The sequence below is a fragment of the Vipera ursinii genome, assembly GCF_947247035.1.
Source record: "Vipera ursinii genome assembly, chromosome: 7".
Lineage (NCBI taxonomy): Eukaryota > Metazoa > Chordata > Lepidosauria > Squamata > Viperidae > Vipera > Vipera ursinii.
Window position 1 is genome coordinate 49,758,079 of NC_139521.1, and position 16,034 is coordinate 49,774,112.

The 16,034-nt window shown below is 40.0% G+C and overlaps 1 protein-coding gene across 3 annotated transcripts; it reads left to right on the plus strand.

The window, feature by feature from the left end:
• Positions 1-9,372: 9,372 nt before the first annotated feature.
• LSM6 (LSM6 homolog, U6 small nuclear RNA and mRNA degradation associated) lies at positions 9,373-14,550 on the plus strand. 3 transcript variants are annotated; one of them, XM_083366870.1, is made up of 4 exons: positions 9,373-9,415; positions 11,027-11,140; positions 12,197-12,310; positions 14,349-14,550. In XM_083366870.1, the coding sequence occupies exons 2-4, from the start codon at positions 11,047-11,049 to the stop codon at positions 14,381-14,383; spliced, it is 243 nt and encodes an 80-aa protein (XP_083222996.1). In that variant the 5' UTR covers positions 9,373-9,415; positions 11,027-11,046; the 3' UTR covers positions 14,384-14,550. The 3 variants fall into 3 exon arrangements, with proteins under 3 accessions (XP_083222996.1, XP_083222995.1, XP_083222997.1); XM_083366869.1 differs by lacking the exon at positions 9,373-9,415 and adding an exon at positions 9,424-9,820; XM_083366871.1 differs by lacking the exon at positions 9,373-9,415 and adding an exon at positions 9,857-10,043.
• The last annotated feature ends 1,484 nt before the right edge of the window (positions 14,551-16,034 follow it).

Genomic DNA, 16,034 nt, shown 5'->3' on the forward strand with positions numbered 1-16,034 from the left:
GATGAAATGGAAAAGTGATTGAATCGAACATTTAATAAGCAAACATAAAATACAATTCACAGAAATTTGGAAACAAACTGTCATGATATTTGGGATGAATCTATATAACCTCTCAGAAAACTTGATTTTAAGATTAAAATTTAGTCAAGGAATGATTTGGATTTTGCATTTGCTAGGAAGTTTCCTCAGAAAATAAATGGGAACGTTATTGTTGAAATCTTAGAACCATATATTTCCATATTTTTGCTCAAATATTTTGTATCACACAAAGCATCCTAAATGTTTTATTTCATCCCAAGACAATACAACCTTTCCAAATCTCATACTACTGGAAATTTTACTGCTCAAAAAACTGAAATACGGAGTGGGAGTGTGGATAATATTCATTGATTCAAAAGTGGAAAAACATTTCCTTTTCTAGATAATCTCTTTTGATAGACAAAGGAATAGGGATAAAAACTTTGCATTTAACTTTGCATCCTAACCCAAATTATTTCAACTTTCTTTTATCGTGTATATGGCTATCTCTGGATTATTTTGTAAACATTATTTTGCTGAATATGGGAATGTAGTGCAATTTTAATTATGCTGATGTTATGAGAGTGGTAGAATCATTTTAAATTTCCCTTTCTACTTATAACAAATCAGGAAAGCAGTTTCCAACATTTCCCAGGAGATAGTTTTAAAGCCAGAAAAAGGCAAAATGATCTGTACTGAATAAAACTGACTGCACATTGAAGAGGAAAATTATGATGTAGGCCAGGGGTGTCAAACTCAATTTCATTGAGGTCCGCATCAGCATTGCGGTTGCCCTCAGGGGGCCGGTTGGGTATGGCCAGAGTGGGCATGGCCTACTGGGTGGGCGTGGCTAGAGTGCGTATGGCCTACTGGATGGGCGTGGCCAGCTCTACATCATTTGTATCAAGGGTGCCTATGGGGGCCTGGGCAGGAGTGGGATAGATCTGAGGGTCTCTGGCAGAAGGAGGGTCTCTGGGCCAGGGCCAAGGCAGTGGGGGCCATTCCCTCACTGTTTCCAGGATGGCTTCGCGGGCCACATGAAACCACTTCGTGGGCCGGATCCGGCCCCCAGGCCTTGTGTTTGACATGTCTGATGTAGGCAAACAAAACAAGGAAACCCCAAATGAGCTAATAGTGATGAAAGTTTTTTAAAAATGTCTGAAATTAAAGTAATAAGTGTAACTTGAGGGAAAAGAAGGTACATACAGAGCTATCTTCATTACTAGAGTTGAATGTAACTAATCTTAATTGCAAAAAATATATAATCTTATTGCTTTTCTCATATGAATAAAGGCAAGAAAAAAAGAAAGAGACACTTATCCTCTTTAAATATCTATGGAGATTCTCGGTTATCCAGCTCATGGTTGTCCCAAAGGTGCTTTTTCAAAAGGCAATAATAATAGTAAAGTTGGAAGGGACCTTGGAGGTTATCTAGTCCAACCCCCTGCTCAGGCAGGAAACCCGATACCATTTCAGAAAAATGGCTGTCCAGTCTCTTCTTAAAGACTTCCAGTGTTGGAGCATTCACAGCTTCTGGAGGCAGGTTGTTCCACTGTTTAATTGTTTTAACTGTCAGGAAGTTTCTCCTTACTTCTAGGTTGCTTCTCTCCTTGATTAGTTTCCATCCGTTGCTTCTTGTCCTGCTTTCAGGTGCTTTGGAGAATAGCTTGGCTCCCTCTTCTTTGTGGCAGCCCCTGAGATATTGGAACGCTGCTATCATGTCCCCCCTCGTCCTTCTCTTCATTAAACTAGACATACCCAATTCCAGCAACCGTTTCTTATATGTTTTTCTCTCCAGTCCCCTAATTATCTTTGTTGCTCCTCTCTGTAGTCTTTCTAGAGTCTCGACATCTTTTTTACATCGTGGTGACCAAAACTGGATGCAGTATTCCAAGTGTGGCCTTACCAAGGCATTGTAAAGTGGTATTAATACTTCATGTGATCTTGATTCTATCCCTCTGTTAATGAGACTAGCACTGTGTTGGCTTTTTTGGCAGCTGCAGCACACTGCTGGCTCATATTTAAGTGATTGTCCACTAGGACTCCGAGATCCCTCTCACAGTTACGTACTACTATTGAGCAAGGCACCCCTATACTATACCTGTACATTTGGTTTTTCTTGCCTAAACGTAGAACCTTACTTTTTTTCACTATTGAATTTCATTTTGTTAGATAGTGCCCAGTGTTCGAGTCTGTCCAGATCCTCCTGTATCTTAAGCCTATCTTCTGGAGTATTGGCTATTCCTGCCAGCTTGGTGTCATCTGCAAATTTGATGAGTTCCCGATCTATCACCTCATCCAAATCGTTGATGAAGATGTTGAAGAGCACTGGGCCCAGAACAGAGCCCTGGGGCACCCTACTACAGACTTCCTTCCATGTAGATGCAGTTCCATTGAGGACCACATGCTGAGTACGGCCTGTCAGCCAGCTACGAATCCATCTAGTGGTGATGCAATCTAACCCACATTTTTCTATCTTATCAAGTAGTAGGTTGTGATCTACTTTATCAAATGCCTTACTGAAGTCCAAGTAAATTATATCTACAGAATTCCTCTGGTCCACTAGTTTTGTCACTTGGTCAAAGAATGTAATAAGGTTTGTCTGGCACGATCTGTTTTTGACAAACCCATGTTGGCTTTTAGTGATAACTTTGTTCGCATCAAGGTGTTCGCTGATTTGTTGTTTGATTATCTTTTCCAGAATCTTCCCAGGTATTGAGGTCAGGCTGATAGGTCTGTAGTTTCCTGGATCTATTTTTCCCCTTTTTTGAATATGGGAACTACATCAGCTCTCTTCCAGTCCTCTGGTAGTTCCCCAGTGCTCTAGGATCTTTGAAAAATATAGTTCAGTGGTTCTGAGATCACGTCTGCCAGTTCCTTGAGAACCTTGGGGTGTAATCCATCTGGTTCTGGTGATTTGAACTCATCTAGGCTGGACAGGTGCTCACTTACCATTTTCTTGCCTATCTTAACTTGCGTTTCTATTCTGTTTTTTATGGCACTGGTTTTGGTAGGTTGGACTGTTTTTCCCCTTTGTGTAAAGACAGATACAAATGTAAGTTCCTATTATACAAAGTTATTAATAACTGTAATGTTTCTTCTAGACGAACTGACAGTTCTGGGGACACATTTTCATTGGAGATATAATGCCTAAATATAGGAAACAGTGGATGCCAAAGACTTTATACTGCACTGGGGATCTCATGCAGACTTACATGGCTATTACGGTATGTGGCTGTACGGGACTGGGAGGACTGAACTAGGTCACCAAAAGTTGCTTGCCCTCAATGGCTTTATGTTCCTCTGATATGGATATAAATGATGAAAAACATTTCAACACAGCTTATGCAAGGGACCTTTCTGGCAATTTGTGTCTTCAATCTGAAGATCAATTGTTTCTGAGGAAAAATAATTTAAACCATACCTAAAGTATGTTTGTTTTCTCTGCTTGTCTTTTTTGTGTATCCTTGACACCATTATTCTAGGAAGCATGCTAAAGTATGTTTGTTTTCTCTGCTTGTCTTTTTTGTGTATCCTTGACACCATTATTCTAGGAAGCATGCTTTACAGACATACGAGCACTTGGAGTGGACTTCCTGCTTTGCTTGTCAAAGGAACTATTTTTAAAAAAGTGGAAGTTGTATATTAAACAAGAAGGATATTCAGATGATGCATGAAAAAACAGCTTATTATGTAAGAGAAAACAAACCATATGCAAATAATTGGAAATTAAGAACAATTAAGATATGTTTACTCATATCTCCTTCTTTTGGTGTATAGTTAAAGTAGATTCCACTAGTTTTTCTTTTATCTCACATGACTGCCCTTATTCAATTACCTAAGAAAACCATAACAGAAAATATAACTGCTTCCTGATAAATGTCAAATGTGGTGGGTTTGTGGGTATCCAACACTGTTGACACTATAACAGAATTGAGCATCTATTTTTCAGCTGCTCTGAGGAGCTCTGCAGGTTGCATGCAGTTCCTTTAGTACAGGCATTGGTAACTTGCACTGTCCACAGTCAGTAGTTTGATTTTGTACCTATTGAATACTCAGGAATGTTGACAGCTGGAGGAGTGAGGCGAGGTCAAAAAATCTTCCCATTTTCAGATTAGCTCTTACAAATGCTTAATGTTTAATCTCTAGTGTAAAGGTGCACACTTCTAATGAAGTTCCTGGTGATTTCTGAAGGGGAATTTTGGTGTTGAAGACTTCTGAGAATACCAGAATAGTTATGGGGGACTTTAATTACCCTGATATCAACTGGGAGACAAATTCTGCACCAAGTGGAAGATCTAACAGATTCCTGACAAACCTAGCAGACATCTTTCTCTCCCAAAAAGTAGAGAAGGGAACTAGGGGATTAGCCATATTGGATTTAATTCTCACTAACAGAGATGAAATGATAGAAAGTGTCAAAGCCACAGGAACCTTGGGGGGAAGTGATCATGCAATATTGGAATTCAACATTATGGAAGCACAAGCAATAGAATACAGCCAAACTAGAGTCTTGGACTTTAAAAGAGCTAATTTCAATAAACTTAGAGACACCTTGGGAAGAATTCCATGGATGAGAATCCTAAAGGGGAAATCAATTCAGGAAGCTTGGGAAATTTTGAAAAGTGAGATAATAATTTAATTTTTAATTTAATTTAATAACATTTATATACCGCCCTTCTCCCTGAGGACTCAGGGCGGTTCACAGGGCAGAATAAAATAGCAAATACAAACATTAAAAAAAAGATTAAACAATTGCCCTAGTTAAAAACAATATAAATACAACGCTAAAAACCCCCAGAAAAATTAAAAAACGAAAGATAAAACAACCCCAACACTCCCCCTCAGGCTAGGCCGGCTTGTACAAACAGAAATGTCTTGAGATCGCGACGAAAGGAGCGAAGATCGGGCGCCGTCCGGAGCTCTACCGGTAGCTGATTCCACAGCTCCGGAGCGCCCACAGAGAAGGATCTCCCCCTGGGGGCCACCAATCGACATTCTCTGATCGGTGGCACCCTGAGGAGGCCCTCTCTGTGGGAACGCACAGGGCGCAGGGAGCTTGATGCCGGCAGCAGATGTTCCCTGAGGTACTCCGGCCCCATGCCATGGAGTGCTTTGAATACCGTTACCAGTACCTTGAATCTCACCCGGAAGACAACTGGCAACCAATGCAGCTCACGGAGCAGAGGTGTAATGTGGGAGTATCGGGAGACTCCCAGCACCACTCTCGCGGCTGCATTCTGTACCAGTTGGAGCTTCCGAGTGGTCCTCAAGGGCAGCCCCATGTAGAGAGCGTTGCAGTAGTCCAGACGAGAGGACACGAGCGCATGAGTGACCGTGCATAGATCATCCCGGCTAAGATAGGGCCGCAACTGACGCACCAGGCGAACCTGTGCGAAGGCCCCCCTAGTCACGGCTCCTATATGATCTTCCAAGGTGAGCCGTGAATCTAGGAGGACCCCCAAGTTGCGAGCCCTATCTACGGGGGGTAATAATTCACCCCCCATAGCTAGAGGTGGAATGTCCGAATAAACCCGGGATGAAGGTATGCAAAGCCACTCAGTCTTGTCGGGGTTGAGTTGGAGTCTGTTCCTCCCCATCCAGACCCGAACCGCCTCCAGGCAACGGGACATCACGTTGAGGGCATCACTGGGGTGGTTTGGGGTCGAAAAGAAAAGTTGGGTATCATCAGCGTACTGATGATACCCAACTCCAAAGCCACGAATGATCTCACCCAGCGGCTTCATGTAGATGTTGAACAGGAGAGGCGAGAGGACCGACCCCTGAGGAACTCCACAAATGAGAGACCTCGCGGTCGACCTCTGCCCCCCTGCCAACACCGACTGCGAACGTCCCAAGAGATAGGAGGAGAACCACTGTAAAACTGTGCCTCCCACTCCCAATCCCCTGAGACGCCGCAGCAAGATACCATGGTCGATGGTATCGAAAGCCGCCGAGAGGTCTAATAGGACTAGGACAGAGGAATGCCCCCTGTCCCGAGCCCTCCAGAGATCATTCACCAGCGCGACCAATGCCGTCTCCATGCTGTGCCCGGGCCTGAAACCCGATTGGTACGGGTCTAGATAATCCGCTTCATCCAGGACCAGAGGGAGCTGATGCGCCACCACACTCTCAACAACCTTCGCAAGAAAGCGAAGGTTGGAGACAGGACGAAAGGTTGGAGACAGGACGAAAGGCCCAGTCTAGCACAATACCAACAAAGAAGAAAAATAACAGCTTTCAAAAGAAACCAGCATGACTGCATAAAGAACTCTCTGATAAACTGAAAGATAAAAAGGACAAATATAAGAAGTGGAAAGAGGGGCACATAACTAAGGCAGAATATCAGCAAACAGCCAGTGCCTGCAAAGATGAAGTGAGGGAAGCTAGGGCTCAAAATGAACTAAGACTTGTGACCAAAGTCAGAAATAACAAAAACAGCTTCTTTCAACATATAAGAAACAAGAAAAAAGTTAAGGAAATGATTGGTCCATTAGTGGGGGAAAGTGGCAAGAAGATGACAAGCAATAGGGAGAAAGCAGAACTATTTAATTCGTTTTTTGCATCTGTCTTTACACAAAGGGAAAAAACAGTCCAACCTACCAAAACCAGTGCCATAAAAAACAGAATAGAAACGCAAATTAAGATAGGCAAGAAAATAGTAAGTGAGCACCTGTCCAGCCTAGACAAGTTCAAATCACCAGGACCAGATGGATTACACCTCAAGGTTCTCAAGGAACTGGCAGACGTGATCTCAGAACCACTGAACTATATTTTTCAAAGATCCTAGAGCACTGGGGAACTACCAGAGGACTGGAAGAGAGCTGATGTAGTTCCCATCTTCAAAAAAGGGAAAAAAATAGATCCAGGAAACTACAGACCTATCAGCCTGACCACAATACCTGGGAAGATTCTGGAAAAGATAATCAAACAACAAATCAGCGAACACCTTGATGAGAACAAAGTTATCACTGAAAAAGCCAACATGGGTTTGTCAAAAACAGATCGTGCCAGACAAACCTTATTGCATTCTTTGACCAAGTGACAAAACTAGTGGACCAGAGAAATGCTGTAGATATAATTTACTTGGACTTCAGTAAGGCATTTGATAAAGTAGATCACAACCTACTACTTGATAAGATAGAAAAATGTGGGTTAGATTGCATCACCACCAGATGGATTCGTAGCTGGCTGACAGGTCATACTCAGTGTGTGGTCCTCAATGGAACTGCATCTACATGGAAGGAAGTGTGTAGTGGGGTGCCCCAGGGCTCTGTTCTGGGCCCAGTGCTCTTCAACATCTTCATCAATGATTTGGATGAGGGGATAGATGGGGAACTCATCAAATCTGCAGACGACACCATGCTGGCAGGAATAACCAATACTCCAGAAGATAGGCTTAAGATACAGGAGGATCTGGACAGACTTGAACACTGGGCACTATCTAACAAAATGAAATTCAATTGTGAAAAAGTAAGGTTCTACATTTAAGCAGGAAAAATCAAATGCACAGGTATAGTATAGGTGGTACCTTGCTTGATAGTAGTAACTGTGAGAGAAATCTCGGAGTCCTAGTGGACAATCACTTAAACATGAGCCAGCAGTGTGCCACAGCTGCCAAAAAAGCCAACACAGTGCTAGGCTGCATTAACAGAGGGATAGAATCAAGATCATGTAAATTACTAATACCACTTTACAATGCCTTGGTAATGCCACACCTGGAATACTGCATCCAGTTTTGGTCACCACTATGTAAAAAAGATGTCGAGACTCTAGAACAGGGGTGTCAAACTCAATTTCATTGAGGGCCGCATCAGCATTGTGGTTGCCCTCAGGGGGCCGGGTGGGTATGGCCAGGGTGGGCGTGGCCTACTGGGTGGGCGTGGCTAGAGCACGTATGACCTACGCATCAAGGGTGCCTATGGGGGCCTGGCCAGGAGTGGGTCAGATCTGAGGGTCTCTGGCAGAAGGAGGGTCTCTGGGCCAGGGCCAAGGCAGAGGGGGCCATTCCCTCAGTCTTTCCAGGATGGCTTCGCGGGCCACATGAAGCCACTTCGCGGGCCGGATCTGGCCCCCGGGCCTTGTGTTTGACATGTCTGCTCTAGAAAGAGTACAGGAAAGAGCAACAAAGATGATTGGGGGACTGGAGGCTAAAACATATAGGGAACGGTTGCTGGAATTGGGTATGTGTAGTTTAATGAAGAGAAGGGTGAGGGTTGACATGATAGCAGTGTTCCAATATCTCAGGGGCTGCCACAAAGAAGAGGGAGCCAAGCTATTCTCCAAAGCACCTGAAAGCAGGACAAGAAGCAACGGATGAAAACTAGTCAAGGAGAGAAGCAACCTAGAAGTAAGGAGAAACTTCCTGACAGTTAGAACAACTATCCAGTGGAACAACCTGCCTCCAGAAGTGGTGAATGCTCCAACACTGGAAGTTTTTAAGAAGAGACTGGACAGCCATTTGTCTGAAATGGTATAGGGTGTCCTGCCTTAGCAGGGGGTTAGACTAGATGACCTCCAAGGTTCCTTCCAACTACTTCTTCCTCCTCCTCCTCATTATTATTATTATTATTATTATTATTATTATTATTATTATTATTATTATTATTATTATTACCATGAGCAGACTAGAAAACCAACTAATGGAGCATTGAATAAATCAACCAAAGTTCTCAATCAAAGCATAAATGACTAGATTCAAATTATCCTACTTGAGACACATTAAGCTATGATTCAACTATCTGGAAAAGGCTCTAACGCTGGAAAAGATGGAAGGAAAGAGAAGACCACGATCAGCAGAGAGATGGACAGATTCTGTTACAGTGGTGATAAATACACCATTGGAAGAGCTCCAAGACCAGATTTCAGAAAATCATCATGAAAATCCTTGTGGCTGCTAAGAAACGACAAAGACTTGATTTTACATCGGTTTGTTCCTGGACCTGCAAAGGCCTCAGCTGACATCCCAGTTAGTAAAATCAGCAAATAATTTTATCAGCTGTAACATTCTGAGTATATCTGCAGTCTTAAGCGCACTATAATAGAAAACCGCAACTCCTTTCTACTTTTAACTTCGTGAAGCTCATACCTAACTAATCCATTGAATTAAATAAAAAGACTGTGAATTTAACTTATTGCATTTTGTAAGAGAGTAATCTGGACCCATCTCGTACGCGTATACCTGCTGGGAAGGAAGCCCTTATAAATTGCGCTAACCCCGACCCCTGCCTCAAACCGAAAATTTCTTTTAGGACAGAGAGGTGGGAGAAATTTTGGCCGAGTTTGGCCACCATAGCTGCAGCGCACAGCTGGGAAGCTTTGATTGGTCCGTTGAGCAGCCCATCATCCTTCGTTCGGGGAACTGCCTGAGCTGATTAAGGAAGTGGAAGAAACGCGGGTGAGTGAAGGCGGGCGGGAAAGGCGCGAACCGAGGGCTCTAGTCGAAGGCGGGGCGGTTCAGGAGCGCTCGGCCGCCGGCGCCGCTGCGTCTTTCGCCGAAGTTTCCGAATGGCGGTGGCGGCCCTTCATCACAGGCGCTGAGCTCCAGCCTTCTTCTTCGTTTCCTTTCCCGCCGCCACCTTTTTCGGGCACGCCGGCCAGGCGCTTGGAACGGACGGGATAGGCTGCAGCACTCTATGCCCGCGATGCGCATTTGAGCCGCCTTGGAGGACGGTGCAACCTCACGGCGCGCAGAGTTGGGTCGCTGATAGGATTTCCGCAGATCCGGCTGCCGAAGTAGCGATTTTTCCCATTTATTAGCTTGTCGCGCGCGGAAGACTTTCGCTGCTAAAGTTCTTACAAGGTAGCGCTTATGCTGCCCAGTAAACAGGTTTTTGTTGCTATTTTTCTGTTTGTCTTCAGAGATATTTGCATCTTAATACCCTTCCCTAACGCCGTCCCCCCACACCCACCCCCAGTATAATAATTGCCGTTGGAAGAAGCTACAAAATGCTGAAAAAAAAGTGTTAATTGAAGCTGGCATAGTAGTGATGAGTTTGTATGATCTGGAATCAAAAGTAGAAAATGTAGGTAAAGGAGAAAATCTGAGACAAAAAATATGGAGGAAAATGATAAACTGGAATATTAGAATGTGGGACTCTAGGAATTCAAGTACATTTCTAGCATATTGTAGCTTTAAGTGTGTACATTGTGGATGGTAGCCTTTTTTTTTGACCCCATCACTTATTTTTGAAGTCACATAGAACTTTATGAAATTTCACCACCATAATTTGATGGCAAAATGCAGTTTTGACTGCATGATTCTGCAATTTTGTTAAAATAAAGAAGAAAAGACATACTTTATGATCTCTATCATACTTAACTGCTGTGTTAAAATGTCCTTTAAGAATGCAAGACATAGCAGTGGTGTATTAATTATTTCAACTGATATCAGTGCTATGCCTCTTATGGCCCTTAAGGGTTAAAAAAGTATAGGTCCTAAATATAAAGAGGTTGCCTACTTCTGCCTTACATGTTTAGAATAAATATTGTGTTTTATTAGCCCCCTGGCTAAACACAGATGTTAGAATTAAAAAGGGCACCGCATTCCTATACAAACTTAGTCAAATATAAGTCAAGTGATTTTAATTTGTCTTAGTCTTAAATATATGGGACTAGAATTGGCCACATATACTTTGGATTTATTTAAGGGTACACTTTTAATGATATTTTAGGAAACCTACAAAGACCAAATATAAATATTAAAGATTGGAGGCTTTTCTTTACTTTGCTTAATTTATTGATTGCCAAATGATTCTGTGTAAAAAATGCATATAGAACACAATTATGCCTGACAATTTTGAATGTTTTCAGCTGCAGATTTAGTTGTATATTTAACATAAATGTGGACAACATGTAGAGTACTGCTTTGAATATTAGATGATATAGTTGAATATAGTGCTTTCATGTGGTGACTGGTACTGTAATGCTGAAGTAATAAATATTTGAGTTTCTTAAAGTTAGCTATGTTTTTGACAAATATTAGATTCTTATTTCTGCTTTTCCATAGAGCACTTGAAAAATAGCAAAATGAGTCTACGGAAACAAACTCCAAGTGATTTCTTGAAGCAAATCATAGGAAGACCAGTTGTTGTAAAATTAAATTCTGGAGTTGATTACCGAGGTATATTCTTCCTGCTTCATCTTCCAATTATGATAGATTTATATACTCTTTCAAAAATGAAATAGATACAGATCATCCTTTGCCTGTCGTTGAAAAATTCTTAATCAAAATTGAATCCAAGCTTTATAGGAGTTGTGACATTGTGATTGAAGAAGGAAAAATTCTCCACGTGAATCGTTTTATATATCTGTATTATGATATTCTTTATCTTGACTTGCAACCACCTCAACTTAAAATAGAAATTTTGGTTTTGGTTGTGATTCTGAGTCGAGGACTACCGGTACCTGTATATTTAATTTGTCAAAAGATGGTTTCCAAATATAAATTAAGAATGAAATAAAATTTGTAGAGGATTAGTTTTTTAAGTGTGCCTGAGAAAGTGATGTTATTTCTCATATATTTTTGATCAAAATCTTGATGAATGCTTGGTTGATAAGGAAAGCAACAGCTGTGTATGTCAAGAGAAAGCTAAAACAAATTGAATGCAGTGGGAATGGGTTATTTAAAAAGTGAATGATGTAAAATAAAACTAGATAGGGTCAAGAATGAGAGTGCTGAATGTGGATAGAATACCAAAATGAGTAGCATGAAAGAACTATTTTGAGGTGGTTTGGTCATATAGAAAAATACATGAAGATTGAATTGCAAAACAGATACAGTATATTAAAGATTAAATGGCTCATAACTAAGGAAGTAATGTTTAGAGTTGGTGAGAGTCTCAAAAAAAGTAAATTTAAAGAACAAAAGGGAGTATATAAATTAATTTGAGGATGTAATGTGAAGGATAGTTTGTAAAGATAAAAAGATGTGGACAGAGGTAATGGTGTTAATAACTATTTGTAAGTAGGCTCCTTTTTCTCATTTTATATCTTTAATTTCTTTGGCAGACACTTACGTTGTATTAGATAGATAAAAGAGGATGGCTGTTTTGCCATAACTAACTTTCATTCTCACTAGCTGTACATTGTATAATGATATCTTCGTGTTTAAATTTTAGAACAGTACTAGGTAGGCTTGGAAGATTACATTTTAATATGTAAATGGCTCTAATTCTAGGTGTACTAGCCTGCTTGGATGGCTACATGAATATTGCTCTGGAACAGACAGAAGAGTATGTAAATGGACAATTGAAAAATAAATATGGAGATGCTTTCATCAGAGGAAATAATGGTAAATATGCTTATTAGAAAATACTAGCTTTTAATTATCCAATTAAAACTGTATTGGTTTTATCATTTAAAACCTAACTTTTCTCATCTTGCAGTCTTTGAAATAAAAATTCTAGGAATGAATAATGTATTAATGCAAGAGTGCTATTTATTTGTTTTTAAAAAGTGTTTATATTTCCCTTACACTTTTTCCTGTTTGCTTTTTAAAACTTTGTTTCCTTTTGTAATTACAATATTGTATAGCTTTTGGGAGGTTGATTTGTTTCAGTGTACATGAATCAGTGTACAAGATACATGAAATTTTCATTATTTTTTCTGGATTTGGAGAAATGAAAGTTGATAGGAAAATTGGAATTTCTTTTGAGTTCAATTTCAATTAGTTTAAGGATATTGTGATAGGAAAAACTTAAGGAAGATGGGAACATTTTAATACTGGATGGGGGACAACGGGTGAAGCCAGGTAAGATGCAGGGGGTGTGGGTGCAAGGGACATTAGGATCCAGTAGTTTATCATTAATTCTGGATGGGGTTGCACTACCCCAGTTGAAGTCATTGCCCAACATGGGGTCGTCCTGAACTCATGATTCCTCAAAGAGCAGGTAGCAGTCATGCTAGGAAGGCCTTTGTGCAACTTTGTGTTGCACACCAGTTGTGTTCTTATATGCATCACAAGGCCCTGTTCATGGTCACTCATGCCCTAGTCATCTCTCAGCTGGATTACTGCAACACACTCTACATGGATCTACCCTTGAAGAGTACTCAGAAACTGCAGCTAGTTCAGAATGCACACACAATCCTAGGAGCACCTAGGGCTGCACATATAACATTGCTACTGCACACGTTTCCTTCTGGATCCAATTCAAGGTGTTGGTTGTTAAAGTCTTACATGGCATGGGTTCAGGCTATCTGAGTAGCTGTTTTTCCCCAATGGGACTAGTCTGCCCCACTCACCAGCGGAAGAAGCCTGCTATGGATCCTGTCTGCTATGAATTCCAGCAGGCAGGTTCAAGGAGAAGAGCTTTTCCGCTATGGCCTCATCCCTGTGGGATACTCTGTCACCAGAGGTGAGAACTGCTTCCACCCTTTTGGCTTTGTGGAAGGCTTTTCTGCTTGGCCTGAGAAACCCGAGCAGGACATTCATAGCTGAAGGTGGCTGACAGGGTGAGAAGACTTCATCCCCATTCCACCCTGCTCTCTGGTTTCAGTATAGTTTTAAAATCTTGAATCTATGTAGTTTTAATATTTTAATTATTTTTCTACTTGTTTTATAACTTGTAAGCTGCCCAGAGTCATCTTATAGGGGAGATGGGCAGCATAAAAATGTAATAAATAAAATGAAAGATCTAATTACTTTATATGTATGACAGAAAGAGGCTTGTTGAGCATGTTAGGTCATTTTGTTAAAAAGAACATTAAATATATAAATTTGATAAAGAGAGGAACTTCTATATTTCATAACTCCCTTCCCCATCCTTAGCCTAGTGCTGCCAAATCACACACAGAGAAATGCAATCATGCAATCCTGGCACTGTAGATTATGGATTCTTTCAGTAGTGCAAAACATTTTCCATAAAAACAGAAGAATTTTTCAATTCTGCCTGTTATGTTGTGCTATAATCACTCTTTCCAAAGGAGACCTGAGATGTTTACAAGAACCTCCCTATTTAAAGTCTTGACTAAAATAAACTTAATAGAACCAGCAGTGTTTGATGGCAGTAATTAAAAACATTAAAGTTCTTTGAAAAACAAAAACAAAATGACAGGCATCTTACATGCAGTGTAAGCCTGGAGTAAACCATTATCCCATTAATGCCATGGCACAACTTCAGTGTTTTTCTGAAAGAAGACAACATTAGGGCCAGCCCAACGTACGTGTGTGTGTGTGTCCGTGTCCCTCCCTCCCTTGCTGTCTTTCAAAAATTATTTTGTTATATTCCTGCACAGTAGTAATAAATGATTTGTGAACTGTAGCTGCAGTAATTATTGTTCATCTGTCATGACTTTGTTTAATGTATTATAATTTTTCTCCCTTTAAACAGTTTTATACATAAGTACACAGAAGAGGAGAATGTGAGCCTTTCTGAAGATGGAATATTTCATATTAATTTTTCTTAATAATTGTTTTGTTTCTTCCTTCCATTGTAAAGTTATATAACCTGTATGTTAAAACAAAATAGAACATTTTCCTGTTTCAGTGTTGTTTGTATTTTAATTTGGAAAGAAATAAAAAATGGAAAATAGTGTGATTTCTTTAATCTTTAAAGCTATTTTAAAACAGCATATGGTAATAGTTACAAGCTGGAGAATAGCTACACTTAAATCTTTTTGACTGCCAAAGTGGAAGAATGGTTTTCTGAGTTTTCAGTGACTGAATAGGCAAGGTAACATTCCCATTTTTTAAAAAAAAGACATGGTGAATTGCTAACTTTTAACTAACAAACATATTAAAGTAGGGAAGGGATGGAAGTTACAATAAAAATGCAGTGGAAAGAAAATCCAGAACTTAATGTGACAGAAAGAAGTAAGCACCACAATTTGTGAGAAGTTATTTTTTATTCAGAATCTTGGCAACTTTTTTATATGGTTAAGCACAATTTATTTTGTCTCCTCAAAAGGCTTACGGGGTTCCTAAATCTTATTGACTATTTTCACATTCTAGGACGTAGTTATCACACTTAATATAGCATTCAACAACTTGGTGAAGCTCTTATAATTCTATTTTTCTTATTTTCTTCAATCATAATGTTCTAATTGTCATTTCAAGATAAAATAAAATTTAGATTTTTTTCTTTTACAAAATTCATTATTACCATTGATTAGACCAGTGTTTCTCAATCTTGGCAACTTTAAGATGGATGGACTTCAACTCCCAGAATCCCCAGCCAGCACTTCCAGTTGTGCTGGCTGGGAATTCTAGGAGTTGAAGTCCACCCATCTTAAAGTTGCCAAGGTTGAGAAACACTGATATGCCATCCTTCCTTCAAACATTTGTGATTTTGAATTTGGAACACTTAAAAATAAGTGAGTGAATGTAATTGAGTTAACCATGCAATTATGTGTATTTAGGATGTACTTTACAATTACTTTTAAGATTTAAGATCTTTTGTAAATTTCTGTACAATACATGCATAGCTTAAGAAGTGCAGTAATTCTCATTTACACTAATATAAATAGAGAAGCACAACACCATATTTGATAAATGTACACTTAACATTAGATATTCTGCCCAGTGTGTTGTTTTTATATTGTAACTATAGCAGACTGTACATCTGATTCCTGACCAAAAGGATATTTTTCTCAGAGTAAAAAATGGATGTAACATCAAACCAAATCTTGATTATGGTCATAGACCAGCGTAAGGAAGATGGGATACAGTCATTAAAAAAGCATAAAAGATACATCAAGAATGAAAATGTAACTAAAAAAGTATTATGAGAAGCAAGAAGATATAAAAGATACATAAATTTAAAAATTAAATCTAAAAAGGGGCAGGAGCCTCGGGTATAGAAGAACATAAGGAATTAATATGTGCAAGATTATATCAAATTACAAAGCACTCTGATGAACCAGGTGTTCATTAAATCTAGTTTATAGTACGGGTTATCCCAGGGGTAGGCAACCTCGGCTCTTTTATGACTTATGGACTTCAACTCCCAGAATTCCTGAGTCAGGAGCTGACTCAGGAATTCTGGGAGTTGAAATCCATGAGTCATAAAAGAGCCGAG

What these genes read in the sequence shown, in the direction of transcription:
- LSM6 (XM_083366870.1), top strand. Translation starts at nt 11,047, where the DNA reads ATGAGTCTACGGAAACAAACTCCAAGTGATTTCTTGAAGCAAATCATA. An exon ending in TTCTGGAGTTGATTACCGAG is followed by an intron (nt 11,141 to 12,196) that starts GTATATTCTTCC and finishes CTCTAATTCTAG; the next exon opens with GTGTACTAGCCTGCTTGGAT. An exon ending in TTTCATCAGAGGAAATAATG is followed by an intron (nt 12,311 to 14,348) that starts GTAAATATGCTT and finishes CCCTTTAAACAG; the next exon opens with TTTTATACATAAGTACACAG.